Below are 27,547 nucleotides of genomic sequence, written 5' to 3'. Positions count from 1 at the left end.
TCATGAAGCTGGTTGAGAGAATACCAAGAGTGCAAAGCTGTCATCAAGGCAAAGGGTGGCTACTTTGAAGAATCTCCAAATATAAAATTATATTTGTATTTGTTTAACACTTTTTTTTGGTTACTACCTGATTCAATAGGTGTTATTTCATCGTTTTATGTCTTCACTATTATTCTACAATGTAGACAATAGTTTTAAAAAATAAAGAAAAACCCTTGAATGAGTAGGTGTGTCCAAACATTTGACTGGTGCTGTATAAGCGTACCGCATCAGATTTAAATGTAAACTATTTGCCCTGCTTTCAAAAAGCTACTGATTCCATAGTTTGATCCACAGCAGTCTCGGAAGATTTATGAAAAAGGTTACACGATATTTAATCCTCGTGCTGATAACATTTCACAATGTAAAAACATAACTAGTAAATTACTCAATGAAATATGTTAGACTAATGAATACATAAACAGGAAATTACGTCTTCAGAATCCCTCTCTCTAGTTGATATTATTTTATTATTATATATTATTGTTATTATTACTATGACCCAACACCAACCTAATTCACTTCACTTGGGTCGGGATCCAATCAAGTGTGGGTTGTCAGCCAGTGTTACTGTGTTGCACTGCTGAAAATGCCCCTTTTTAAAAAAAGGCGATTTCTCTCCCCGACATTCTCAAGAGTTCTTATTCACGGTAAACGGTGTGGATGTCGACTGGAGCGTAAATGACTTTGAACAGTTAAGGCTATGCGCTTGTCGAAAACACACCAGGGTTTGGGTCAATTTCACTTCAATTCAGGAAGTAAACTGAAATTGGAACTTCAGTTTACTTCCTGAATTGACTTAGTTGAAATGGAATTGTCCCCAATTTACACACATGTAGGGAACACAAACAGGTAAATGTTTCACAATCAGGCCTATTTTTACTGAGATTAAATATATATATATATAAACACATTTAGATGAGTTTTGCCTCTTCATAAACCACTGGAGGTTTAAGTGAACTCAAGGCCAGGGAAGTGAACTTGGCTCCAGGGTGAAGTTTACTCTAGGTACAGCTTCCCCTCCCCCAGACCTGACCTTAACCATTGGTGGAGAAAATACTAAACTGACCCAAGATCAGTGTCTAGAGGGCAACTCCATGAACCAGATAACGACAGGTTTTTTATTGCACGTGACGACAGTAGTAGCCGAGGACCTTGCATTTTTCACACAGGTGCTGTGGGTGCTCCTTGCTCTGGTCTGAAACATCTAACCCATCAGGTTTCTCCAGAGGTCTCTACACAGAGAAACACAGGTAACATTAAGCTGTTTAAAACACAGAGAAACACAGGTAACATTAAGATATTTACAACACAATGTATTCAACCTTTTATTTATCCAGGCCCCATTGAGGTGCGAAGACCTCTTTCACAAGGGAAACCTGGCCACAGGTATTTATAGGATTTACAAAGGGCTTTACAAGGGAGACCTGGCCACGGCTATTTATAGGATTTACAAAGGACTTCACAAGGGAAACCTGGCCACGGCTATTTATAGGATTTACAAAGGGCTTCACAAGGGAAACCTGGCCACAGCTATTTATAGGATTTACAAAGGGCTTCACAAGGGAAACCTGGCCACAGCTATTTATAGGATTTACAAAGGGCTTCACAAGGGAAACCTGGCCACAGGTATTTATAGGATTTACAAAGGGCTTCACAAGGGAGACCTGGCCACGGCTATCTATAGGATTTACAAAGGGCTTCACAAGGGAGACCTGGCCACAGGTATTTATAGGATTTACAAAGGGCTTCACAAGGGAAACCTGGCCACAGGTATTTATAGGATTTACAAAGAGCTTCATAAGTAGTTTATAAAGTGCTAAGTATTAGTTTATAATGCGCTAAGTATTAGTTTATAAAGTGATAAGTATTAGTTTATAAAGTGATAAGTATTAGTTTATAAAGTGATAAGTATTAGTTTATAAAGTGATAAGTATTAGTTTATAAAGTGATAAGTATTAGTTTATAAAGTGATAAGAATTAGTTTATAAAGTGATAAGTATTAGTTTATAAAGCGCTAAGTATTAGTTTATAAAGTGATAAGTATTAGTTTATAAAGTGATAAGTATTAGTTTATAAAGTGATAAGTATTAGTTTATAAAGCGCAAAGTATTAGTTTATAAAGCGCAAAGTATTAGTTTATAAAGCGCTAAGTATTAGTTTATAGTGCTAAGTATTAGTTTATAGTGCTAAGTATTAGTTTATAATGCACTAAGTATTAGTTTATAATGCGCTAAGTATTAGTTTATAAAGCGCTAAGTATTAGTTTATAGTGCTAAGTATTAGTTTATAGTGCTAAGTATTAGTTTATAATGCGCTAAGTATTAGTTTATAATGCGCTAAGTATTAGTTTATAAAGCGCAAAGTATTAGTTTATAAAGTGCTAAGTATTAGTTTATAAAGCGCTAAGTATTAGTTTATAAAGCGCTAAGTATTAGTTCATGGTCCTAAGTATTAGTTTATAAAGCGCTAAGTATTAGTTTATAAACCGCTAAGTATTAGTTTATAAAGCGCTAAGTATTAGTTTATAAAGTGCTAAGTATTAGTTTATAAAGTGCTAAGTATTAGTTTACAAAGCGCTAAAAATTAGTTTATAAAGCGCTAAGTATTAGTTTATAAAGCGCTAAGTATTAGTTTATAAAGTGCTAAGTATTAGTTTATAAAGTGATAAGTATTAGTTTATAAAGTGATAAGTATTAGTTTATAAAGTGATAAGTATTAGTTTATAAAGTGATAAGTATTAGTTTACAAAGCGCTAAGTATTAGTTTATAAAGCGCTAAGTATTAGTTTATAAAGCGCTAAGTATTAGTTTATAAAGTGCTAAGTATTAGTTTATAAAGTGCTAAGTATTAGTTTACAAAGCGCTAAAAATTAGTTTATAAAGCGCTAAGTATTAGTTTATAAAGCGCTAAGTATTAGTTTATAATGCGCTAAGTATTAGTTTATAAAGTGATAAGTATTAGTTTATAAAGTGATAAGTATTAGTTTATAAAGTGATAAGTATTAGTTTATAAAGTGATAAGTATTAGTTTATAAAGTGATAAGTATTAGTTTATAAAGTGATAAGTATTAGTTTATAAAGTGATAAGTATTAGTTTATAAAGTGATACGTATTAGTTTATAAAGCGCTAAGTATTAGTTTATAAAGTGATAAGTATTAGTTTATAAAGTGATAAGTATTAGTTTATAAAGTGATAAGTATTAGTTTATAAAGTGATAAGTATTAGTTTATAAAGCGCTAAGTATTAGTTTATAAAGCGCAAAGTATTAGTTTATAAAGCGCTAAGTATTAGTTTATAGTGCTAAGTATTAGTTTATAGTGCTAAGTATTAGTTTATAATGCACTAAGTATTAGTTTATAATGCGCTAAGTATTAGTTTATAAAGCGCTAAGTATTAGTTTATAAAGCGCTAAGTATTAGTTTATAAAGTGCTAAGTATTAGTTTACAAAGCGCTAAGTATTAGTTTATAAAGCGCTAAGTATTAGTTTATAAAGCGCTAAGTATTAGTTTATAAAGTGCTAAGTATTAGTTTATAAAGCGCAAAGTATTAGTTTATAAAGCGCAAAGTATTAGTTTATAAAGCGCTAAGTATTAGTTTATAAAGCGCTAAGTATTAGTTCATGGTGCTAAGTATTAGTTTATAAAGCGCTAAGTATTAGTTTATAAAGCGCTAAGTATTAGTTTATAAAGCGCTAAGTATTAGTTTATAAAGTGCTAAGTATTAGTTTACAAAGCGCTAAGTATTAGTTTATAAAGTGCTAAGTATTAGTTTATAAAGCGCTAAGTATTAGTTTATAAAGTGCTAAGTATTAGTTTACAAAGCGCTAAGTATTAGTTTATAAAGCGCTAAGTATTAGTTTATAAAGCGCTAAGTATTAGTTTATAAAGCGCTAAGTATTAGTTTATAAAGCGCTAAGTATTAGTTTATAAAGTGCTAAGTATTAGTTTACAAAGCGCTAAGTATTAGTTTATAAAGTGCAAAGTATTAGTTTATAAAGCGCTAAGTATTAGTTTATAAAGTGCTAAGTATTAGTTTACAAAGCGCTAAGTATTAGTTTATAAAGTGCTAAGTATTAGTTTACAAAGCGCTAAAAATTAGTTTATAAAGCGCTAAGTATTAGTTTATAAAGTGCTAAGTATTAGTTTATAAAGCGCTAAGTATTAGTTTACAAAGCGCTAAAAATTAGTTTACAAAGCTCTAAGTATTAGTTTATAATGCGCTAAGTATTAGTTTATAAAGCGCTTAGTATTAGTTTATGTCAGTAATAAACACTTCAGTTACACAATCCGTTTAAATAATGAGCTATGTCCTTGAGCCAATAGAACAGACGGATGGAGGAACGTCATGGTAACCTGGTCCTTGAGCCAATACAACAGTAGGATGGAGGAATGTCATGGTAGCCTGCTCTCATATGTAGGCCTATATGCAAGACAGCACAAACAGATCTGAGACCAGGCTTATATCATGGATACTCAATTAAAATTGTACTATTTACCTGCTTCTGAGGGTAAACGTTGATGTGGCACTTGATGCATTCTTGTCCCATGTTGGCCCAGGAGTTTCCGCTCATCCACTTCCTCTTGCATTTAGGGCACTTGTATTCCCCGAAACATCTCTTCTTGCCCTGATATGGGGTCAGGCCTTCCCCTTTAGGCCGAGCCTGGAGACAAAGCAAATGGATGAAAAGATTTTACAATGAGTTGTGCATTTATATCTGCATCTTGAACTGGCAATTCATCAGATAAATCAGCAAATGGTGATATTGTATTTATTTTAGGATATTGAGTGAATACTAAGTCTTTGTACACAGCAGGTCTTCTACATCCAGGCATTTGGCAGACACAACTAGTACTTACAAAAAACACAAGTAGTACTTAAAAAAACACAAGTAGTACTTAAAAAAACACAAGTAGTACTTAAAAAAAACACAACTGAAACAGCGTAAAAACTACAAACGACAGGTCCTGACTCTCGGTCCACATATATAGAGATATACTGTACATTACTTGCCCAAATTCTCAATGCTCACCCAGCTGTATTTAACACAGTGCCTTCAGAAAGTACTCACAATACCCCATAATGACAGTGAAAACCTTTGCCAGCGATTACAGCTATGAGTCTCTCTGGGTAAGACTAAGAGCTTTGAGTCTTTCTGGGTAAGTCTCTAAGAGCTGTCCACGCCTGGATTGTGCAATATTTACCCATTTATTCAATTCTTCAAGCTCAAATCGGTTGTTGATCGTTGCTAGACAACCATTTTCAAGTCTCGTCATAGATTTTAAAGTAGATTTAAGTCAACTGTAAGTCAGCAACTCGGGAACATTCCCTTTGTTCTCGGTAAGCAATTCCAGTGTAGATTTACCCTTATATTTTATGTTATTGTCCTGTTGAAAGGTGAATTCCCCTCCAAAACAAGACTGAACCAGGTTTTCCTCTAGGATTTTGCCTGTGTGCTTAGCCACCCTCAGATTACCATAACAGACTGTTATATTGAACGTGAGGATACTCTCCACCAAGCTGCTGTACACCCTCTCCAGAACATTCTGGCACAAACCCAAACCCCTTTCATTTCCTGATTTTAAGAGCAGGCGTTGGCTTGCTTTCAAAAAAAAAATACAGTCTGCATTCTCTGTACAACTACAGCCTGTTATCAATTTGTGTCCCTCTGTATTTAAAACACTGGTTGGGAGAGTGGTTGGGACGTTGGTAAATTGTTGCCATTGATGATCAGCTCCTTTGTCTTTTCCACATTGATGTGGAAGGCCACTTGACCGACACCATTCTTGAAGGTTGTTGGTCTGTTTTAAAATAGCTGTTCCCATCTGACGTAGCATATTTAATAAAGAGCCCTACCAGAGCCATGTCATCCACGTACTTAAAAAAGGCTCACATTGTTTCCTTGTTTCTTCATCTCGTTAGTGTAGATGGAGAACAACAACGGAGAAAGGACACACCCCTGGGGCGCCCCTGTGTTCATGGTCAGTTCATCAGAGTATTAGTTTATATTCATGAGGACCCTCTGTGGGCGGTTAAATTAGAAAGTCCTTGATCCAACCAAGGAATTACGCCTGTATCGTGGTAGTGACTGGGTGTATTGATACACCATCCAAAGTGTAATTAATAACTTCACTATGCTCAAAGGGAGAGGTAATGTCTGCTTTTTGTTAGGTGCCCCTTGCAAGGCATTGGTCTTTGTGGTTGAATCTGTGTTTGAAATTCACTGCTTGACAGAGGGACCTTAAATGTACTTGTGCATGAGGGGTACAGAGATGAGGAAGTAACTCAAAAAACATGTTAAACACTTATTGCACACGGAATGAGTTCATATTACTTATGTGATTTGTTAAGCATATTTTTACTCCTGAACTTATTTTTGTCATAACTAAGGGGTTGAATACATATTGACTCAAGACATTTCAGCTTTTCATTTTTTATTAATTTGTAAACATTTTGAAAAACACAATTCCACTTTGACATTATGGGGTATTGTGTGTAGGCCAGTGACAAACGGCCTTTGGGTGACCACATATCCCGGATCGTGTGGGACAATCCTGCATTTTGTCCCTTTGTCCCGCAAAGAAACAATTATGTCCCAGATTTTATCAACAAACACCAGTAATTTATGTATATATATATATATATATATATATATATATATATATATATTTCAGTTAGACTTTCCAAGCTGTCACTTGCAGTCACATTGTGCTTATGTAAAGATATATATATATATATATATATATATATATATGCACACAGATAAGGATGTGGTAGTGTAACGGATGTGAAACGGCTAGCTTAGTTAGCGTGGGCGCTAAATAGCGTTTCAATCAGTGACGTCACTTGCTCTGAGACCTTGAAGTAGTAGTTCCCCTTGCTCTGCAAGGGCCGCGGCTTTTGTGGAGCGATGGGTAACGATGCTTCGAGGGTGACTGTTGATGTGTGCAGAAGGTCCCTGGTTCGCGCCCGGGTATGGGCGAGGGGACGGTTTAAACTTGTACTGTTACATTGATGCTGTTGACCCGGATTACTAGTTGCTGCGGAAAAAGGAGGAAGGTCAAAAGGGGGGTGAGTGTAACGGATGTGAAACGGCTAGCTTAGTTAGCGTGGGCGCTAAATAGCGTTTCAATCAGTGACGTCACTTGCTCTGAGACCTTGAAGTAGTAGTTCCCCTTGCTCTGCAAGGGCCGCGGCTTTTGTGGAGCGATGGGTAACGATGCTTCGAGGGTGACTGTTGATGTGTGCAGAAGGTCCCTAGTTCGCGCCCGGGTATGGGCGAGGGGACGGTCTAAAATTATACTGTTACAGTAGCGGTGATGTTAAACACTTCTCCAATCGTTGCTGAGATCTGATATTCTGCGCAGCGCAAGAGGAGATGTAGGCCAATGTCATAGATCCCTCTCCATCCAATCATATTTCTCAAATCCTTTCGGGCTAAATTCCAGCTAGGAGGACAGTTGCCTTTAACTACTTACAAAAAAAGTGTGCTTCTGACAAAGAGCTATAAACGTTACTAAATAGCCATATCAGACTGAAAGATATGAGGTAATTTCGTCAAACTTGTGAGACTCTCTACGCTTATTAGTTGCTCATTAAACATATGTACTGCTACGTCACTCAATTCCATTTGAAAACGTACATTTTTTGTCTCTGCCGTCAAGAGAAGGGCTACAAATGTTTTGCCCTTAGGTGGGTGCCCCCAAAACCAAACCTCACTTAGGGCCCCCAAATGTCTAGAGCTGCCCCTGCTCCTTCCAGCCTCTCTACCCACAACAAATAACCATTTTAAGTAGGTGACAGGTCAAAACAATGTACTTGTTGGAGCTAGTATACTAACTGTAAATGTAATTGATTTGCAAGGAGAAAAAGTTTAGAAGTTTCTATAGTAAAAGTTTCCCAATAGAACACAAAGTGAGTACTATGGTTCCACTAGAACACCAAATGCGTTCCACTAGAACGCCAAGTGCGTTCTAGTGTTCTATGGTTCCTCCCTCCAGCTGTGTTCCTTGAGGAGTGTAACGGAGGCCCAGGCCCAGTGATGCACCAATCACAACTCTCCTCCTCTACAGGACACATACTGTACCTCAGCCTATCTGTTATCAATCCCAGCTGGCCTCTGTCGACCAATCAGGACTTGGGGGGAGGAAATCAACCCCAGATGAGCTTCACTCCTCTTGTATAACACGAGGAGAAGTCTAAACCAATCAGAAATAAATCACTTCCACATCTACTGGCTTGACTTAAAAGCACCCCGGAGGTTAAAAGAGCTAGGGCAACCAGCCAAATTACATTGATTCTGTATCGTCTGATCAGTTGTCGTTAGGACACCCCTCAGAGCAGAGACACACCTTTCTAGGGTTGAATATGAGTGACTTTTCTGCAACCATGTACAGTATCACTATAACAGTGTACATATTTCAAAATGTCATTAAATACATTGTAACCAACTATTTTAATACATTCATCCATCCAGCACATTGTATTCCATATCCACAAAGTTCAAGAAGCACCCCCGTGTTGTTCTGATGTTTGTGACCCTGCAGTAGAGATGTTCTACCTCAGTGAGGCGCTGTCTATAGTCTAATTTTAAAAGCTCCGTTTATACCCCCCGTTAACATGCGTCCTTCATCCTGATCTTGTCCGTTTACACTTATAAGATCTGATCACAATCAAATCACAATGCATCTTTTAATTGCCCATACCTGTCTGAAAATGTGGGCACAATCAGAATGTGTGGGCACAATCAGAAAGATCAAGACTAAGGACGGATGTTAGAACCAGGTGTAAATGGGGTTTCACTCCACACAGCAAAACAAGCGATGCCACATAGAGAAGGTGAACACTTCCTGTTGAACGCGGAATGAGGAAGAGCTCGGTTTTGTTGTTTAGTAAAGTGGAACGTTCTTAGTAGCTAGATAACTTTTTAGTTTGGATCCTGTGATGCAGTTGGCATCAGTTGCTGGGACTGCAAGTCTCTGTCCAGTGATTCTGCCAAGGATGGGTCTGAGGAGCTATTTGGCGTTGTTAGCTAGCTAGCTGTATATCAAGCTAGCGGAGTTTTCTTGAGGGCTGAAACGCAGCTCGCGACACAGTTAGCCATTGTGGCTGGGCCTGCAGATTGTCCGGGGTTGTGGCTGTCTAGATCCCTGCTGTTTGTGTTTTCAATCTTCCCCCTGACCTGCCCTGTCTGGAACTGAGAGGAGTAACTGCCTAGCATACATTGATAGCTACCATGACAAAGACCAATGCCGGCGGGTGTACCTTCACAGGATGAAGGATCTTTTAAACTAACAAAAGTTCTGCAAGCAGTTGTTACAACAACAACAAAATAACTTCAAGTGTTTTGTCCCTATACTGGTGGAGTCAACTAATAAAATAATGTAAGACCTGACCAGAGAGGTCCAGGACCTGAAGAAGAGTTTGCAGTTCTCCCAGGGTCAGCTCAACGAGTTGAAACAGGAGAATGGCAAGATGACAGCAATCTGTAAATCATTGAGAGAGGACATCAGTTCTGTGTGTGAATCCATGACAACAATGACGGATAAATCAGACTCGAAGGACAATCAAGGCAGAACAACATGGTTGTGGACAGAATTGCAGAAGCTCCACATGAGACCTGGACAGAGTCTGAGGACAAAGTGAGGGAAATGATCTCTGAGAAATTGAAGAAGACTGAGGTGGAGCGTGCCCACAGGACTGGAAAACCCACCACCGGCCCAGGTGACAGGCTGATGGTGATCCTGAGGTTCAAGGTAGCTGTTCTTGAAAGAGCCAAGAACTTGAGAGGAACGTATATCTTCCTCAATGAGGACTATCCTGAAGCTGTGCACCAGAAGAGGAAAGAACTGATCCCAGCCATGAAAGCTGCCAGAGCGCGTGGGGACATTTCTTACATCTTATTGTCTACCCTCCATCCCAGAAACCTGGAAGGGAGGAGAGAGCCAAGCTTATGGGTTCGTAGCTTCAACCCCACAACACACACACACATCTACACACACACACACACACCAATTGATTAATGGACTGATGAATGTATTTGTTTTCTCTTTTCAGTATTATGTCTCTGATCAGCTACCCAGGAAAGGGCTGAAAATAGCCCATGTTAATATATGTAGCCTTAGAAAAAAGGTTCATGAAATCAATAACTTGCTAAGATCAGATAACATTTATATATTAGCCATTTCTGAGACTCACTTAGATCATTAATTTGATGATACAGCAGTAACAATACAAGGATATAACATCTATAGAAGAGACAGGAACGCTTATGGGGGAGGTGCTGCTGTATATATTCAGAGCCACATCCCTGTAATGCTTAGAGAAGATCACATGTCAAGTGTTATTGAAGTGTTGTGGTTGCAGGTTCACTTGGCACATCTAAAGCTTTATTTTGGGGTGTTGCTACAGGCCACCAAGTGCTAACAGTCAGTATCTAAATAATATGTGTGAAATGCTTGATTGTGTATGTGATGTAAACAGAGAGGTCTACTTTCTTGGGGACCTGAATATTGACTGGTTTTCATCAAGCTGAAGCTTCTTACTGTGACCAGTGCCTGTAATCTGGTTCAGGCTTTTAATCAACCTACCAGGGTGTTTACAAACACTACAGGAACAAGATCATCCACATGTACTGATCTAATTTTTACTAATAATGTAGAGCTTTATTCTAAAGCTGTATTCGTACCCATTGGATGCTGTGATCACAATATAGTGGCTATGTCCAGGAAAGACAAAGTTCCAACCGCTGGGCCTAAAATAGTGTACAAGAGATACAAAAGATTTTGCAGTGACTCTTGTGGATGATGTTAAAAATATTTGTGTGTCTGATGTGATTAATAAGGAGCATCCAGATGCTGCAGTGATGAATTTATGAAATTGTTTCTTCCAATTATTGATAAACATGAACCTGTTAAGAAACTGACTGTTAGAACTGTTAATGCTCCATGGATTGATGAGGAATTTAAAAACTGTATGGTTGAAAGAGATGGGGCAAAAGGAGTGGCTAATACTGTAAGTCTGGCTGCACATCTGACCGGCTGACTTACTGCAAATTGAGAAATGATGGGACTAAACTCAACACAAAGAAGAAGAAACTGTATTATGAAGCCAAGATCAATGATATAAAGAACAATGGAAAAACACTTTGGAGTACTTTAAATGAAATTATGGGCAGAAAGACGTTCAACTCCATCTTTCATCGAATCAGACGGCTTATTCATCACAAAACCAACCATGTTCCCGCCAGTCCCGCAAATTATTGGAAAAAATTGTGTTTGACCAAATACAATGTTATTTCTCTGTAAGCAAATTAACAACAGACTTTCGGCATGCTTATAGAGAAGGGCACTCAACATGTACAGCACTGACACAAATGACTGATGATTGGTTGAAAGAAATTGATAATAAGAAGATTGTGGGAGCTGTACTGTTAGATTTCAGTGCAGCCTTTGATATCATTGACCATAACTTATTGTTGAGAAAACATATATGTTATTGCTTTTCAACCATATTGTGGATTCAGAGCCATCTATCTAATAGACCTCAAAGGGTTTTCTTTAATGGAACCGTCTCTAATGTCAAACATGTAAAGTGTGGTGTACCGCAGGGCAGCTCTCCAGGCCCTCTACTCTTTTCTATTTTTACCAATGACCTGCCACTGGCATTAAACAAAGCATGTGTGTCCATGTATGCTGATGATTCAACCAAATACGCATCAGCAACCACAGCTAATGAAGTCACTGAAACCCTTAACAAGGAGTTGCAGTCTGTTTTGGGATGGGTGGCCAGTAATAAACTGGTCCTGAACATCTCTAAAACTAAGAGCATTGTATTTGTTAAAAATCATTCCCTAAGTTCTAGACCTTAGCTAAATCTGGTAATGAATGGTGTGGCTGTTGAACAAGTTGAGGAGACTAAATTACTTGTTGTTATTTTAGATTGTAAACTGTCATGGTCAAAACCTATAGCTTCAATGGTTGTATAGATGGGGAGAGGTCTATCTGTAATAAAGAGATGCTCTGCTTTTTTGACACCACACTCCAAAAAGCAAGTTCTGCAGTTTTGTCTAATCTTGATTATTGTCCAGTCATGTGGTCCAGTGCTGCAAGGAAAGACCTAGTTAAGCTGCATCTGGCCCAGAACAGAGCAACACGTAATCAGAAAGAATGGAGATCAATGTGGTGATTGTGATCAGGAAGAATGGAGATCAACGTGGTGATTGTGATCCGGAAGAATGGAGATCAACGTGGTGATTGTGATCAGGAAGAATGGAGATCAACGTGGTGATTGTGATCATGAAGAAACCACGCCATCTGTAGATGTGAATAAAAAGCATAATTTCATGGTGCTTACCGACTGCTTGGTTTTGAATGTGTAACAGCAGAACCAGTCCATCATTACTGTCAACATGTCTGCTTAGATGTTTAAAAAGATGAGCATACAGGAAACAACACACACTGGATGTATCAAACCTCCAGACCTCCTCTCTAACTTCAGTACCAGACCTCCTCTCTAACCACAGTACCAGACCTCCTCTCTAACCACAGTACCAGACCTCATCTCTAACCACAGTACCAGACCTCCTCTCTAACCACAGTACCAGACCTCCTCTCTAACCACAGTACCAGACCTCCTCTCTAACCACAGTACCAGACCTCATCTCTAACCACAGTACCAGACCTCCTCTCTAACCACAGTACCAGACCTCCTCTCTAACCACAGTACCAGACCTCCTCTCTAACCACAGTACCAGACCTCCTCTCTAACCACAGTACCAGACCTCCTCTCTAACCACAGTACCAGACCTCCTCTCTAACCACAGTACCAGACCTCCTCTCTAACCACAGTACCAGACCTCCTCTCTAACCACAGTACCAGACCTCCTCTCTAACCACAGTACCAGACCTCCTCTCTAACCACAGTACCAGACCTCCTCTCTAGCCCTAGTCATTGTTCATGGTTCCAATGAATCCTTTACATTTGTACCCGTTTAGGGGGTGGTTGCATATTTAAGCACCTGGAACACAGTGGCTGTAGAGTAACATGCTATACATGACATCAGAGCTCAGTTTCTCCACTTCACAGCTCTGTATGTGTTTTGACTGACAGCTGTTCTGAACTAGAGCGCTGTGAGTGACAAGAAGATGTCCCCTCATCCCTCCAGCTGACTGGGAAACTGTTGAACATGTGTTGTCTGAGTGAAGGGGAAATACTGTAAATCGAGAGGAATCGATGTATTTTGAAAAATGAGACATTGAGGATTAAAATAAATACAGCACTGATGTCAAACAAACACTTCAAAACACATCATAAAACTCACATCGTTTACAGTGCCAACGTTTATGATCACTGTGTGATGTACAGTTACCAGATGACACAACGTCATTGTTGTTCTGAACAGAATGTTCCCGTCTTTGTTTATTGTGAAGAAAGTTTGGCGCGTCACACGCACCTGAATGCACTCATTCCTATAGATGAAGACTATTCTTTGAGTTATACAAGTGCATTGAAATGACTAAGGAACTGTGAACACTTTTGGAGAAGTGTGTGTGTCCACTTGGAGACACCAGTTAGTCCTCTCACTCAAACCGTTGTCATTTTCTTGTCTTATGCTGCACCTACCCCAACGTTTTCCAGGAATATTCTTATTATGTTACTGAATGTATCCAGAGTATTTTCAGATTTCATTATTTTAACAAATGTGAAAAGTACAGTACATCCACATCAAATCAACAGTGTAATGTTTGGATTCAGTCTTGTGCCAGGTGAACTATTGTGTCCTCGCATTTGGTCTGGCCACCCCTCAGAGCCTGGTTCCTCTCTAGGTTTCTAATCTCCACCAGGCACAGCCAGAAGAGGACTGGCCACCCCACATAGCCTGGTTCCTCTCTAGGTTTCTTCCTAGGTTTTGTCCTTTTTCTAGGGAGTTTTTCCTAGCCACCGTGCTTCTACACCTGCATTGCTTGCTGTTTGGGGTTTTAGGCTGGGTTTCTGTACAGCACTTTGAGATATCAGCTGATGTAAGAAGGGCTATATAAATACATTTAATTTGATTTGATAATGATGTTCCCATAATCTCCAAAACTGTTCCCTTTCAATTACTACCATGGATATGCTTTCCATATTTCATCCTTCAGGAACATTTCAATTCAGCCCTATCCATAGAGGCCAATTCCCATGAGTGTAACATGTTAATTACACTTGTCTGGGACATTCCTACATAATTGTAGATATGAAAATAAAAATAGAAAATAATCAAAATGACATAAATAGCCGACAATTAGGTTCATTCCCTGTCTGCATAGTATCTCAAACACATCTCAGGCATATTTAGGTTTTTTGTTCAACCAGACATTTCTGACTGATCACTGCCTTTAAAAAAAAAAGGCACTTAGGAGCCCTCTGACTTTCTCAGAGGAAAATAAATAGAAACCACAGTGATGACTAAATCTCAGTCATGTTTTGGACACTTGCCGATTTCTGACTAATCACAGGCCTTCAGATCTCTGGCTTTCTCATAGAAGGATGAAATGATTTCATGACTTGATAACTATAGAACACACAGACACATAACAGACACACACACACACACACATGGCTGCTGAGTGAACAATACAGCCGTGACTCTCTGACCTCTCTGTCCACCAAGCCTTTAAAGAAACAAAAGAGTCCTTATGTAGCCACAGTATGTTCCCACCATTCCCGTAGCATGTTCCCACCACTCCCGTAGCATGTTCCCACCACTCCCGCAGCATGGTCCCATTCCCGCAGCATGTTCCCACTCCCACAGCATGTTCCCACCACTCCCGCAGCATGTACCCATCACTCCCGCAGCATGTTCCCACCACTCCCGCAGCATGTTCCCACTCCCGCAGTATGTTCCCACCACTCCCGCAGTATGTTCCCACCACTCCCGCAGCATGTTCCCACCACTCCCGCAACATGTTCCCAGTACTCCCGCAGCATGTTCCCACCACTGCCGCAGCATGTTCCCACCACTCCCGCAGCATGTTCCCACTCCCGCAGCATGTTCCCACCACTCCCGCAGTATGTTCCCATTCCCGCAGCATGTTCCCACTCCCGCAACATGTTCCCAGTACTCCCGCAGCATGTTCCCACCACTGCCGCAGCATGTTCCCACCACTCCCGCAGCATGTTCCCACTCCCGCAGCATGTTCCCACCACTCCCGCAGTATGTTCCCATTCCCGCAGCATGTTCCCACTCCCGCAGCATGTTCCCACCACTCCCGCAGCATGTTCCCACCACTCCCGCAGCATGTTCCCACCACTGCCGCAGCATGTTCCCACCACTCCCGCAGCATGTTCCCACTCCCGCAGCATGTTCCCACCACTCCCGCAGTATGTTCCCATTCCCGCAGCATGTTCCCACTCCCGCAGCATGTTCCCACCACCCCCGCAGCATGTTCCCACCACTGCCGCAGCATGTTCCCACCACTCCCGCAGCATGTTCCCACTCCCGCAGCATGTTCCCACCACTCCCGCAGTATGTTCCCATTCCCGCAGCATGTTCCCACTCCCGCAGCATGTTCCCACCACTCCCGCAGCATGTTCCCACCACTCCCGCAGCATGTTCCCACTCCCGCAGCATGTTCCCACCACTCCCGCAGTATGTTCCCATTCCCGCAGCATGTTCCCACTCCCGCAGCATGTTCCCACCACTCCCGCAGCATGTTCCCACCACTGCCGCAGCATGTTCCCACCACTCCCGCAGCATGTTCCCACTCCCGCAGCATGTTCCCACCACTCCCGCAGTATGTTCCCATTCCCGCAGCATGTTCCCACTCCCGCAGCATGTTCCCACCACTCCCGCAGCATGTTCCCACCACTCCCGCAGCATGTTCCCACCACTCCCGCAGCATGTTCCCACCACTCCCGCAGTATGTTCCCACCACTCCCGCAGCATGTTCCCACCACTCCCGCAGCATGTTCCCACCACTCCTGCAGCATGTTCCCACCATTCCCGCAGCATGTTCCCACCACTCCCGCAGCATGTTCCCACTCCCGCAGTATGTTCCCACCACTCCCGCAGTATGTTCCCACTCCCGCAGTATGTTCCCACTCCCGCAGTATGTTCCCACTCCCGCAGTATGTTCCCACCACTCCCGCAGTATGTTCCCACTCCCGCAGCATGCTCCCACCACTCCCGCAGCATGTTCCCACTCCCGCAGTATGTTTCCCCTCCCGCAGTATGTTCCCACTCCCGCAGCATGTTCCCACTCCCGCAGTATGTTCCCACTCCCGCAGCATGTTCCCATGTATCAAATAGTGAGTTTTACATAGCCTAAGAAGGTTCTGCTTTTCAGTAGGCCTAGAGTAATTATTGTGTGTGTTCAGTGATTATTAGTTAACACTAGATACTCTATGGATACTTACAGATTAAACCCGCGTTTGATTCATTGACTGTAGAACATTCTTTTTGATAACACCTTGGGACAGTTCTATTGCTCTGTCAACTGAAGTGATTTTCATTGAGGGTAGTAGCCAAGCAGTCAACAAATCCACACAGTACATATAGACTTCATACACAATACCACAGTTCTCAACATCCCAAGAACAAAAAGCAGTGTGTTCATTAGTTCCAGCCACAGTATGTTACAGCTTCATTAGTTTGCCCACACACACACGCACACACACACCACACACACACACACACACCACACACACACACACACACACACACACACACATACCACATACCACACACACACACCACACACACACACCACACACACACACATACCACACACACACACACACACACACACCACACACACACACATACCACACACACACACACACATACCAGATACCACACACACACACCACACACACACACCACATACATACACACTCACCACACATACACACACATACCACACATACACACATACCACACATGCATACACACACACCCACATACCACACACACAAACACACACACACACTCTTGTACAGTGGTGACTAACAAAATGCCCCCAGCTGGTCCCCACAAGAATAGTTAAACACGTCAACACACTCACACACACACACAAGAATCCCAACCAGGCCAGCATAAAGTGTTTCCAGACTGCAGCACATTAAAAGGGTCGTGGCTCTGCTAGAAGAGAAGCATAACTATCTCTGTCTTCCCTGACATCTTTTCAGTCTCATGGGACATGGCTAATGTATGTCCTCAGCATGTTGATGTAGCATCTACCATTCCAATGCTCCATGGCACGGTAAAGATGTCAGTGGATACTGGGTGATGTCCTCAGAATGTTGTCACCAGCATGTTGATCTAGCATCTACCATTCCAATGCATAGGGTAGCATGGATTATATTTATAAGTTGTTGTAAACATTTTGACTGGCTGTAAATTGATTCTTAGAAGTCTTGGGGAACAGTTTTTTCCCCAGATAATGACATTAGATGACATTTACATTTTGACCATTTTGGTCATTTTAGTTAATTTATTGGTAATTTGACAGGGATTTGTCTCACATTCAATAGCACTGAGGTTAAAGACAACATTAAACCATTGACATACAAACATGGCAGAGATTGAGGGAAGACTGAAACCAACAGGTCCACTGACTAAACTGTTTTCCAGATTTCGGATTAGCCCCATTTTTCTGCTTTTCCCCTCAGTTTTTTCACACTTTTGTAATAGAAAAACAACCAAATTGGATTTGATGTGGTTTAAGCATTGTTGTGAACACATCAAGGGGAAGACTTGAGGTCTGGGAAAAATCTAAGAAGCTTTCATTTTTGAGTGTAGTTGTCCTTTAATTCAGTGTGCATGTCCTGCACTGTTGTATGGTTAGCGGCGTTTCTATATTATTATATAATATTATAATTATATATTTCTATAGCTCAGTAAGAGCACATGTAACAAGTTCACAAATCAAATGCCCGCTGGACAGCGACAAACATGTATATTCATCTTTATTTATTGTAAATGACTGAAGGTGTCATTTCAAACGAAGTATTACAGGACAACTACATAAAGTGTCAATAGACATGGTCATTAACGTTCTGCTGATTTTATGAACAGCCACAAAGTCATCATTATGGCTATCTCCACAATTTCTCTTCTTAAAATGTGATTTTTTTTACACCTAACGATAACGAATGAAAGCCAAGTTTGATGCGTTTTGTCCACCAGACCTTCCATGCACCCTACTTCAACTTGTTGCACCTGTCAGGTCTCGTCTCCTCTACCCTGTTCGTCTCTCAACCTCGCTGTTCAAATCAGTTGGCTCTTGGCGTTTCATGCTTTAGAGTTTTTGATTTTGTTTTCAATGGCTGTCTTCAGGCTCTTATGTCTCTCGTTTCCTCTCATATCACGGACCAGCAAGCTACTTGCTTTCACAACATTTCCTGGGCGGGAGGGTATCTCTCCAGGAACAGGGTTGGAGAGCCCTGATGTAAACCTACAGGAGGGTTTCTCTCCAGGAACAGGGTTGGAGAGCCCTGATGTAAACCTACAGGAAGGTACCTCTCCAGGAACAGGGTTGGAGAGCCCTGATGTAAACCTACAGGAAGGTACCTCTCCAGGAACTGTTCAAAAGTTTGGGGTCACAAATTTCCTTGTCTTTGAAGGAAAAGCACATTTTTTGTTGATCATTAGAAAACCCTTTTGCAATTATGTTAGCACAGCTGAAAACTGTTGTTCTGATTAAAGAAGCAATACAACTGGCCTTTAGACTAGTTGAGTATCTGGAGCATCAGCATTAAAGGCTCAAAACGGCCAGAAACAAATAACTTTCTTCTGAAACTCGTCAGTCTATTCTTGTCTGAGAAATTAAGGCTATTCCATGCGAGAAATTGGCAAGAAATCTCATACAACGCTGTGTACTACTCCCTTCACAACCCCCGTACTTCATTCAGTTTTAGATCTTATTAATGATGGTTTAGTGGAATGGATATAGAAGTCCTAAAACTCTAGAACCCCCGTAATTCATCACAGAGTTTTAGATCTTATTAATGATGGTTTAGTGGAATGGATTTAGAAGTCCTAAAACTCTAGAACCCCCGTAATTCATCACAGAGTTTTAGATCTTATTAATGATGGTTTAGTGGAATGGATATAGAAGTCCTAAAACTCTAGAACCCCCGTAATTCATCAGAGTTTTAGCTCTTATCAGAAACATGATATCAGCGTGTGTGAGCTCTTCAGATTCATTGTGATTGTGTGTCTTGTAACATCAAGGGACATTACTATTGACAAACCATTAATACTGCTTAGTTATGTAACCGCTAACCATCTTTCCTCAACAGTTCATCATTAGGCATTTGTTTTCAAAGCAGACCAAGGTGGCTGCACTGTACTGTACTGTAGCTGGTTTGCTTCAGAAGGGCCCATGCCCGGCTCACCTGAGGGTAGTGTGTGGTGTGTGTGTGTGTGAAGGGGCCATGCCCAGCTCACCTGAGGGCAGTCTTTGATGTAGTGTCCTTTGTTGAAGCAGAGATGGCACAGGTAGTTGGGCGGCGGTTGCTTGCTGGATTTGCGTGGCTCAGAGGAGACGGAGAGGTCAGAGAAGTGGTCTGTCAGAGAACTCAGGCCGTCTATGATGTTGTTGAGCGAGGAGCTTTTATACAAGTTGCTGTTTAAGGCCTGCGGATAGAAAACGGTGAGGGCTCTAGTCAATCCATAGCACTGAACATCCTCTTTATAGCGACAAAGGCAATGTGGTCGAGGAGACTATATTCACGGTCGAGGAGACTATATTCACGGTCGAGGAGACTATATTCACGGTCGAGGAGACCGCCTTCACGGTCGAGGAGACTATATTCACGGTCGAGGAGACTATATTCACGGTCGAGGAGACCGCCTTCACGGTCGAGGAGACCGCGTTCACGGTAAACGCTGCATAATGACCTTTACATTTTTACACAGATACTTCTGAGATACGAATTGAATAGAGCCCTGAGGAGAATATGGGCATGGGAATATAATTCATAACAAAGACTGTCAATAAAATAATGGGAAAGAAACTAGTCTTTCTGAAAACATCAATTACAGATGAGCCTGTCTCTAACACTGCATTAAGAGTGAATAACACATGGTTTAGAGCATGTTAAAGGCCCAATCTGGGATATTAGACACCACAACTTGATAGGTTTTCCTGTTTGCTAGTCTCCTCAGTCGGCACAACAGAACCAGACCTTATTTTGTTATGTTGTCATTCAGTCTATGAGCAGAAAGAGTTCAATTTCTTTGGAGGAACAGAATGTCTTTGTCAAAGATCTGTTTTCTAATTCCCCCCATTCGGGTTGACACAATCAGAACCATTGTGTCTGTGGTCCAGAGAGGAGAACTGACTGTGGTACCAGTGTGTCTGTGGTCCAGAGAGGAGAACTGACTGTGGTACCAGTGTGTCTGTGGTCCAGAGAGGAGAACTGACTGTGGTACCAGTGTGTCTGTGGTCCAGAGGAGAACTGACTGTGGTACCAGTGTGTCTGTGGTCCAGAGAGGAGAACTGACTGTGGCACCAGTGTGTCTGTGGTCCAGAGAGGAGAACTGACTGTGGTACCAGTGCGTCTGTGGTCCAGAGAGGAGAACTGACTGTGGTACCAGTGTGTCTGTGGTCCAGAGAGAACTGACTGTGGTACCAGTGTGTCTGTGGTCCAGAGAGGAGAGGAGAACTGACTGTGGTACCAGTGTGTCTGTGGTCCAGAGAGGAGAACTGACTGTGGTACCAGTGTGTCTGTGGTCCAGAGAGAACTGACTGTGGTACCAGTGTGTCTGTGGTCCAGAGAGGACTGACTGTGGTACCAGTGTGTCTGTGGTCCAGAGAGGAGAACTGACTGGTACCAGTGTATCTATGGTCCAGAGGAGAACTGACTGTGGTACCAGTGTATCTGTGGTCCAGAGAGAACTGACTGTGGTACCAGTGTGTCTGTGGTCCAGAGAGGAGAACTGACTGGTACCAGTGTATCTATGGTCCAGAGGAGAACTGACTGGTACCAGTGTGTCTATGGTCCAGAGGAGAACTGACTGTGGTACCAGTGTGTCTGTGGTCCAGAGAGAACTGACTGTGGTACCAGTGTGTCTGTGGTCCAGAGAGGAGAACTGACTGTGGTGCCAGTGTGTCTGTGGTCCAGAGAGGAGAACTGACTGTGGTACCAGTGTATATGTGGTCCAGAGAGGAGAACTGACTGTGGTACCAGTGTGTCTGTGGTCCAGAGAGGAGAACTGACTGTGGTACCAGTGTGTCTGTGGTCCAGAGAGGAGAACTGACTGTGGTACCAGTGTGTCTGTGGTCCAGAGAGGAGAACTGACTGTGGTACCAGTGTGTCTGTGGTCCAGAGAGGAGAACTGACTGTGGTACCAGTGTGTCTGTGGTCCAGAGAGAACTGACTGTGGTACCAGTGCATCTGTGGTCCAGAGAGGAGAACTGACTGGTACCAGTGTATCTATGGTCCAGAGGAGACAGCTGGGTTGTTTCGTTGACCCTACAGCTGGGTTGTTTGGTTGTCCACACTGCTGGGTGGTTTGGTTGTCCACAGTGCTGGGTTGTTTGGTTGACTCTACAGCTGGGTTGTTTGGTTGAATCTACTGCTGGGTGGTTTGGTTGTCCACAGTGCTGGGTTGTTTGGTTGACTCTACAGCTGGGTTGTTTGGTTGAATCTACTGCTGGGTTGTTTGGTTGTCTCTACTGCTAGGTTGTTTGGTTAACTCTACTGCTGGGTTGTTTGGTTGACTCTACTGTTGGGTTGTTTGGTTGACTCTACTGCTGGGTTGTTTGGTTGACTCTACTGCTGGGTTGTTTGGTTGACTCTACTGCTGGGTTGTTTGGTTGACTCTACAGCTGGGTTGTTTGGTTGACTCTACAGCTGGGTTGTTTGGTTGACTCTACAGCTGGGTTGTTTGGTTGACTCTACTGCTGGGTTGTTTGGTTGACTCTACTGTTGGGTTGTTTGGTTGACTCTACTGTTGGGTTGTTTGGTTGACTCTACTGCTGGGTTGTTTGGTTGACCCTACTGGGTTGTTTGGTTGACTCTACTGGGTTGTATGGTTGACCCTACTGGGTTGTTTGGTTGACTCTACTGGGTTGTATGGTTGACCCTACTGGGTTGTATGCTTGACCCTACTGGGTTGTTTGGTTGACCCTACTGGGTTGTTTGGTTGACCCTACTGGGTTGTTTGGTTGATCCTACAGCTGGCGTGGCTTTCAGATGGTTATTTTAGCCACCCGTGAGAGTAAATGTCATTCCTGTTCTTCTGTTCTTTTAAGGTCAAACATTGAGATTTTTGCCGGTTCAATGAGGCTTACAGAAGTGTAAAGCGCACATAATATTTATTTGCAGCATGTTAGCTTACCATGATCAACAGGAATGACATTTACTCTCACGGGTGGCCAATGAGATCTATCTGAAAGCCATGCCTCTAATAAGCCACGCCTCCTGAAAATCACCTAAGGATTACGTTCAAATAGACCCAGCTGATAGGTCAACCCAGCATGAGAGAATAAAAGACCCAGCTGATAGGTCAACCCAGCATGAGAGAATAATAGACCCAGCTAATAGGTCAACCCAGCATGAGAGAATAATAGACCCAGCTGATAGGTCAACCCAGCATGAGAGAATAATAGACCCAGCTGATAGGTCAACCCAGCATGAGAGAATAAAAGACCCAGCTGATAGGTCAACCCAGCATGAGAGAATAATAGACCCAGCTGATAGGCCAACCCAGCATGAGAGAATAAAAGACCCAGCTGATAGGTCAACCCAGCATGAGAGAATAAAAGACCCAGCTGATAGGTCAACCCAGCATGAGAGAATAAAAGACCCAGCTGATAGGTCAACCCAGCATGAGAGAATAAAAGACCCAGCTGATAGGTCAACCCAGCATGAGAGAATAATAGACCCAGCTGATAGGTCAACCCAGCATGAGAGAATAAAAGACCCAGCTGATAGGTCAACCCAGCATGAGAGAATAAAAGACCCAGCTGATAGGTCAACCCAGCATGAGAGAATAAAAGACCCAGCTGATAGGTCAACCCAGCATGAGAGAATAAAAGACCCAGCTGATAGGTCAACCCAGCATGAGAGAATAAAAGACCCAGCTGATAGGTCAACCCAGCATGAGAGAATAAAAGACCCAGCTGATAGGTCAACCCAGCATGAGAGAATAAAAGACCCAGCTGATAGGTCAACCCAGCATGAGAGAATAATAGACCCAGCTGATAGGTCAACCCAGCATGAGAGAATAAAAGACCCAGTTGATGGTTAAATTAGCTCATGTTTGGGTAATCCCAACAACCCAACATGCAACCCAACTGGCTGGATCAAAATAACCCAGCGTGTGTTCTGTCCAATATTTACCCAGCACTGGGTGACCAAAGAACCCAATTTGGGTTGTTTTTAACACAGCAATCATATTTTAAAAAGCTGCAAGGGGCCTTTTTCAAGGTGCCAAACCTCCCCTGGCAACCCGCTGACAGAACAGTCTCAACACACACCAGGCACTATGTCCAAGAGGGGGTCATTCAGATCCCTTGTTGATGCTACATGAACCCTTCTCTAACGTTCTATAAAGAACCATACTCCCCAGGTTCTAAATGGAATCTGTATGGTGCTATAAAGAACCCTTCTCTAAGGTTCTATAAAGAACCATACTCCCCAGGTTCTAAATGGAATCTGTATGGTGCTATAAAGAACCCTTAAGGTTCTATAAAGAACCATACTCCTCGGGTTCTAAATGGAATCTGTATGGTGCTATAAAGAACCCTTCTCTAACGTTCTATAAAGAACCATACTCCTCGTGTTCTAAATGGAATCTGTATGGTGCTATAAAGAACCCTTCCCTAAGGTTCTATAAAGAACCATACTCCTCAGGTTCTAAATGGAATCTGTATTGTGCTATAAAGAACCCTTAAGGTTCTATAAAGAACCATACTCCTCGGGTTCTAAATGGAATCTGTATGGTGCTATAAAGAACCCTTCCCTAAGGTTCTATAAAGAACCATACTCCTCAGGTTCTAAATGGAATCTGTATGGTGCTATAAAGAACCCTTAAGGTTCTATAAAGAACCATACTCCTCGGGTTCTAAATGGAATCTGTATGGTACTATAAAGAACCCTTCCCTAAGGTTCTATAAAGAACCATTAAAAAGGTTATATATATCACCTAAAAAGGGTTTCGCTATGAAACTCAATCTCAAAGGTTCTTTGTAGATCCTTTTTTTAAATAACATACTGTTTTTTTGTTTTATTCTGGTTAGCCATAGTACATTGCTAAAATTCCATAGGTGGTATTGTGTTGATTCAGTATGGTGGAGCTGGGGGTTTACTGTACAGTATGGTTGAGCTAGGGGGTTTACTGTACAGTATGGTGGAGCTGGGGGTTTACTGTACAGTATGGTGGAGCTAGGGGGTTTACTGTACAGTATGGTGGAGCTACTGTACAGTATGGTGGAGCTAGGGGTTTACTGTACAGTATGGTGGAGCTGGGGGTGTACTGTACAGTATGGTGGAGCTGGGGTTTTACTGTACAGTATGGTGGAGCTGGGAGTTTACTGTACAGTATGGTGGAGCTAGGGGTTTTACTGTACAGTATGGTGGAGCTACTGTACAGTATGGTGGAGCTAGGGGGTTTACTGTACAGTATGGTGGAGCTAGGGATTTACTGTACAGTATGGTGGAGCTAGGGGTTTACTGTACAGTATGGTGGAGCTGGGGGTTTACTGTACAGTATGGTGGAGCTGGGGATTTACTGTACAGTATGGTGGAGCTGGGAGTTTACTGTACAGTATGGTGGAGCTAGGGGTTTTACTGTACAGTATGGTGGAGCTACTGTACAGTATGGTGGAGCTAGGGGGTTTACTGTACAGTATGGTGGAGCTAGGGATTTACTGTACAGTATGGTGGAGCTAGGGGTTTACTGTACAGTATGGTGGAGCTGGGGGTTTACTGTACAGTATGGTGGAGCTGGGGATTTACTGTACAGTATGGTGGCACAATGGATTGGTACCCTTGCTGAAAATGGGAAGGTAAGATTCGTAGCCCTATATGGGATGAGTACAATAACTTATTAGAATCAAAAACCAAATGATATAAGAACATATTTGTGCATGCTTCAAGTGAATGTGTAGGCATATGCAGTGTTTGTGTTAATTATAACATTGCCATTCACATGATTAAACCTACTTTTCTCTCAAGTTTATTCCATGTATGACATAATACATTACTGGATTCAGTTTTTAATACAAGTTCTTTGGCATGACATGATGGAATTCGAACAAATAACATATCTGAAGTTAAATACAATTCTACCTCATTCCTCTGAAGTTGCACGAAGTTGATGAGATAGTTGGAGTTGAGCGCAGTGCTCAGGTCGACAGCAGCAGCGGACCGCTGTTTGTTGTTCCGGTCGCGTGGAGAACTCTCCGATTCCGTTCGGAACGCATCGAAGGTATTGGTCTGTTGCGTGTCATGTAGCGACGTGTAAAGCCAGTTCAGTAGTTTTGCTGGTTGGTACACAGAGGTACCCGTGTCAATGGCAGACATCATGTTGATCTTTGGAAGAGGAACGGCACAGCGCGTCTTGGAGTTGAAGCGCCACCGTAATTTTTTTGTGTGCAGAAGTAGCCAAACCAAATCACAAAAAAATATATTTTTTGTTATCATTCGACCTCTTCAACCTGATAAACAAATAAATCCTTGCATTCACCTCAAATAGCTATATGGGACTCCAATACCTGGTTTATTGTCACGGGAGAACCGTAGTGAAAACATGACAGGGCGAAAAGTTTGTGCCAGTCAAAAACCTGTGTGGACTCCCTTCCAGCAGTACAGTCACAGCAGGACACAGCAGGGATGAGCTCATTGCATATTTTCTCTCGGTCATTGGAGTGCGTCATTACGAATGTAGGAGGTCCGATGCTTGGAGCGCTTCAGTGAATATGGAAGGATATGAATGGCCAATTACTGAGGAATTAGTATCCCAATGGCAGTAATACTGGTAAAACAATACCAGTACTAAAGTAGTAATACAATTAAGTCAATTAATATGTTGTAAGTCTGTTAGCCTAATCATGCATTTCATATTCATACACCCCTCGAAATTAACATTCACTTGTGTGTCTCTTGAGTGGCACAGTAAGTGTTTGGATGTTAAATAACGAGACAGAGGCATTGATGCGAGTAACCAGTCTTGTTCAGTACATTGCAATACCTCCGGGTATCTCAAGCACATCGATTAAAAACACTGGAGTTGCAGTAATCAACATTTACCAACAGATGGCATCACTGTGCCATCTTTCACCCATAACAGGAAGTTAGCCATTCACATCACTGTGCCATCTTATTACCCATAACAGGAAGTTAGCCATTCACATCACTGTGCCATTTTATACCCATAACAGGAAGTTAGCCATTCACATCACTGTGCCATCTTGTTAGCCATTCACATCACTGTGCCATCTTGTTAGCCATTCACATTACTGTGCCATCTTATACCCATAACAGGAAGTTAGCCATTCACATCACTGTGCCATCTTGTTAGCCATTCACATTACTGTGCCATCTTATTACCCATAACAGGAAGTTAGCCATTCACATCACTGTGCCATCTTATTACCCATAACAGGAAGTTAGCCATTCACATCACTGTGCCATCTTGTTAGCCATTCACATTACTGGTGCCATCTTATTACCCATAACAGGAAGTTAGCCATTCACATCACTGTGCCATCTTGTTAGCCATTCACATTACTGTGCCATCTTATTACCCATAACAGGAAGTTAGCCATTCACATCACTGTGCCATCTTATTACCCATAACAGGAAGTTAGCCATTCACATCACTGTGCCATCTTATTACCCATAACAGGAAGTTAGCCATTCACATCACTGTGCCATCTTGTTAGCCATTCACATTACTGTGCCATCTTATTACCCATAACAGGAAGTTAGCCATTCACATCACTGTGCCATCTTATTACCCATAACAGGAAGTTAGACATTCACATCACTGTGCCATCTTATTAACCATAACAGGAAGTTAGCCATTCACATCACTGTGCCATCTTGTTAGCCATTCACATTACTGTGCCATCTTATTACCCATAACAGGAAGTTAGCCATTCACATCACTGTGCCATCTTGTTAGCCATTCACATTACTGTGCCATCTTATTACCCATAACAGGAAGTTAGCCATTCACATCACTGTGCCATCTTGTTAGCCATTCACATTACTGTGCCATCTTATTACCCATAACAGGAAGTTAGCCATTCACATCACTGTGCCATCTTATTACCCATAACAGGAAGTTAGCCATTCACATCACTGTGCCATCTTATTACCCATAACAGGAAGTTAGACATTCACATCACTGTTGTATAAAGGTGTTATATCAAATCCCTAGAATGTTTATGTAAATTTGAGCTTTGCTAATTAGAAGAAAGACACATATGACCCTGAAATATACTGGAATAAACTTTGGTAAATTACATTGAGTGACTTAATAGGTCTACCTCAAATCAAATCAAATGCTAT

At 41.9% G+C, this 27,547-nt stretch overlaps 1 protein-coding gene across 1 annotated transcript; it reads right to left on the bottom strand.

Annotated features, from left to right (window-relative positions):
- Positions 1 to 1,148: 1,148 nt before the first annotated feature.
- LOC110499516 (zinc finger CCHC domain-containing protein 24) lies at positions 1,149 to 25,872 on the bottom strand. The gene is made up of 4 exons (XM_021576650.3): positions 25,322 to 25,872; positions 19,470 to 19,658; positions 4,539 to 4,703; positions 1,149 to 1,274 (listed from the first exon to the last, which is right to left on the bottom strand). Exons 1-4 carry the CDS (start codon positions 25,673 to 25,675, stop codon positions 1,161 to 1,163), a joined length of 822 nt encoding a protein of 273 aa, XP_021432325.3. The 5' UTR covers positions 25,676 to 25,872; the 3' UTR covers positions 1,149 to 1,160.
- Positions 25,873 to 27,547: the final 1,675 nt, after the last annotated feature.

Source organism: Oncorhynchus mykiss, chromosome 20 (assembly GCF_057628025.1).
Source record: "Oncorhynchus mykiss isolate SJ-2025 chromosome 20, ASM5762802v1, whole genome shotgun sequence".
Taxonomy (NCBI): domain Eukaryota; kingdom Metazoa; phylum Chordata; class Actinopteri; order Salmoniformes; family Salmonidae; genus Oncorhynchus; species Oncorhynchus mykiss.
Note: the sequence above shows the minus strand (reverse complement) of the source record. Positions and strands in the feature narration are given on the sequence as shown.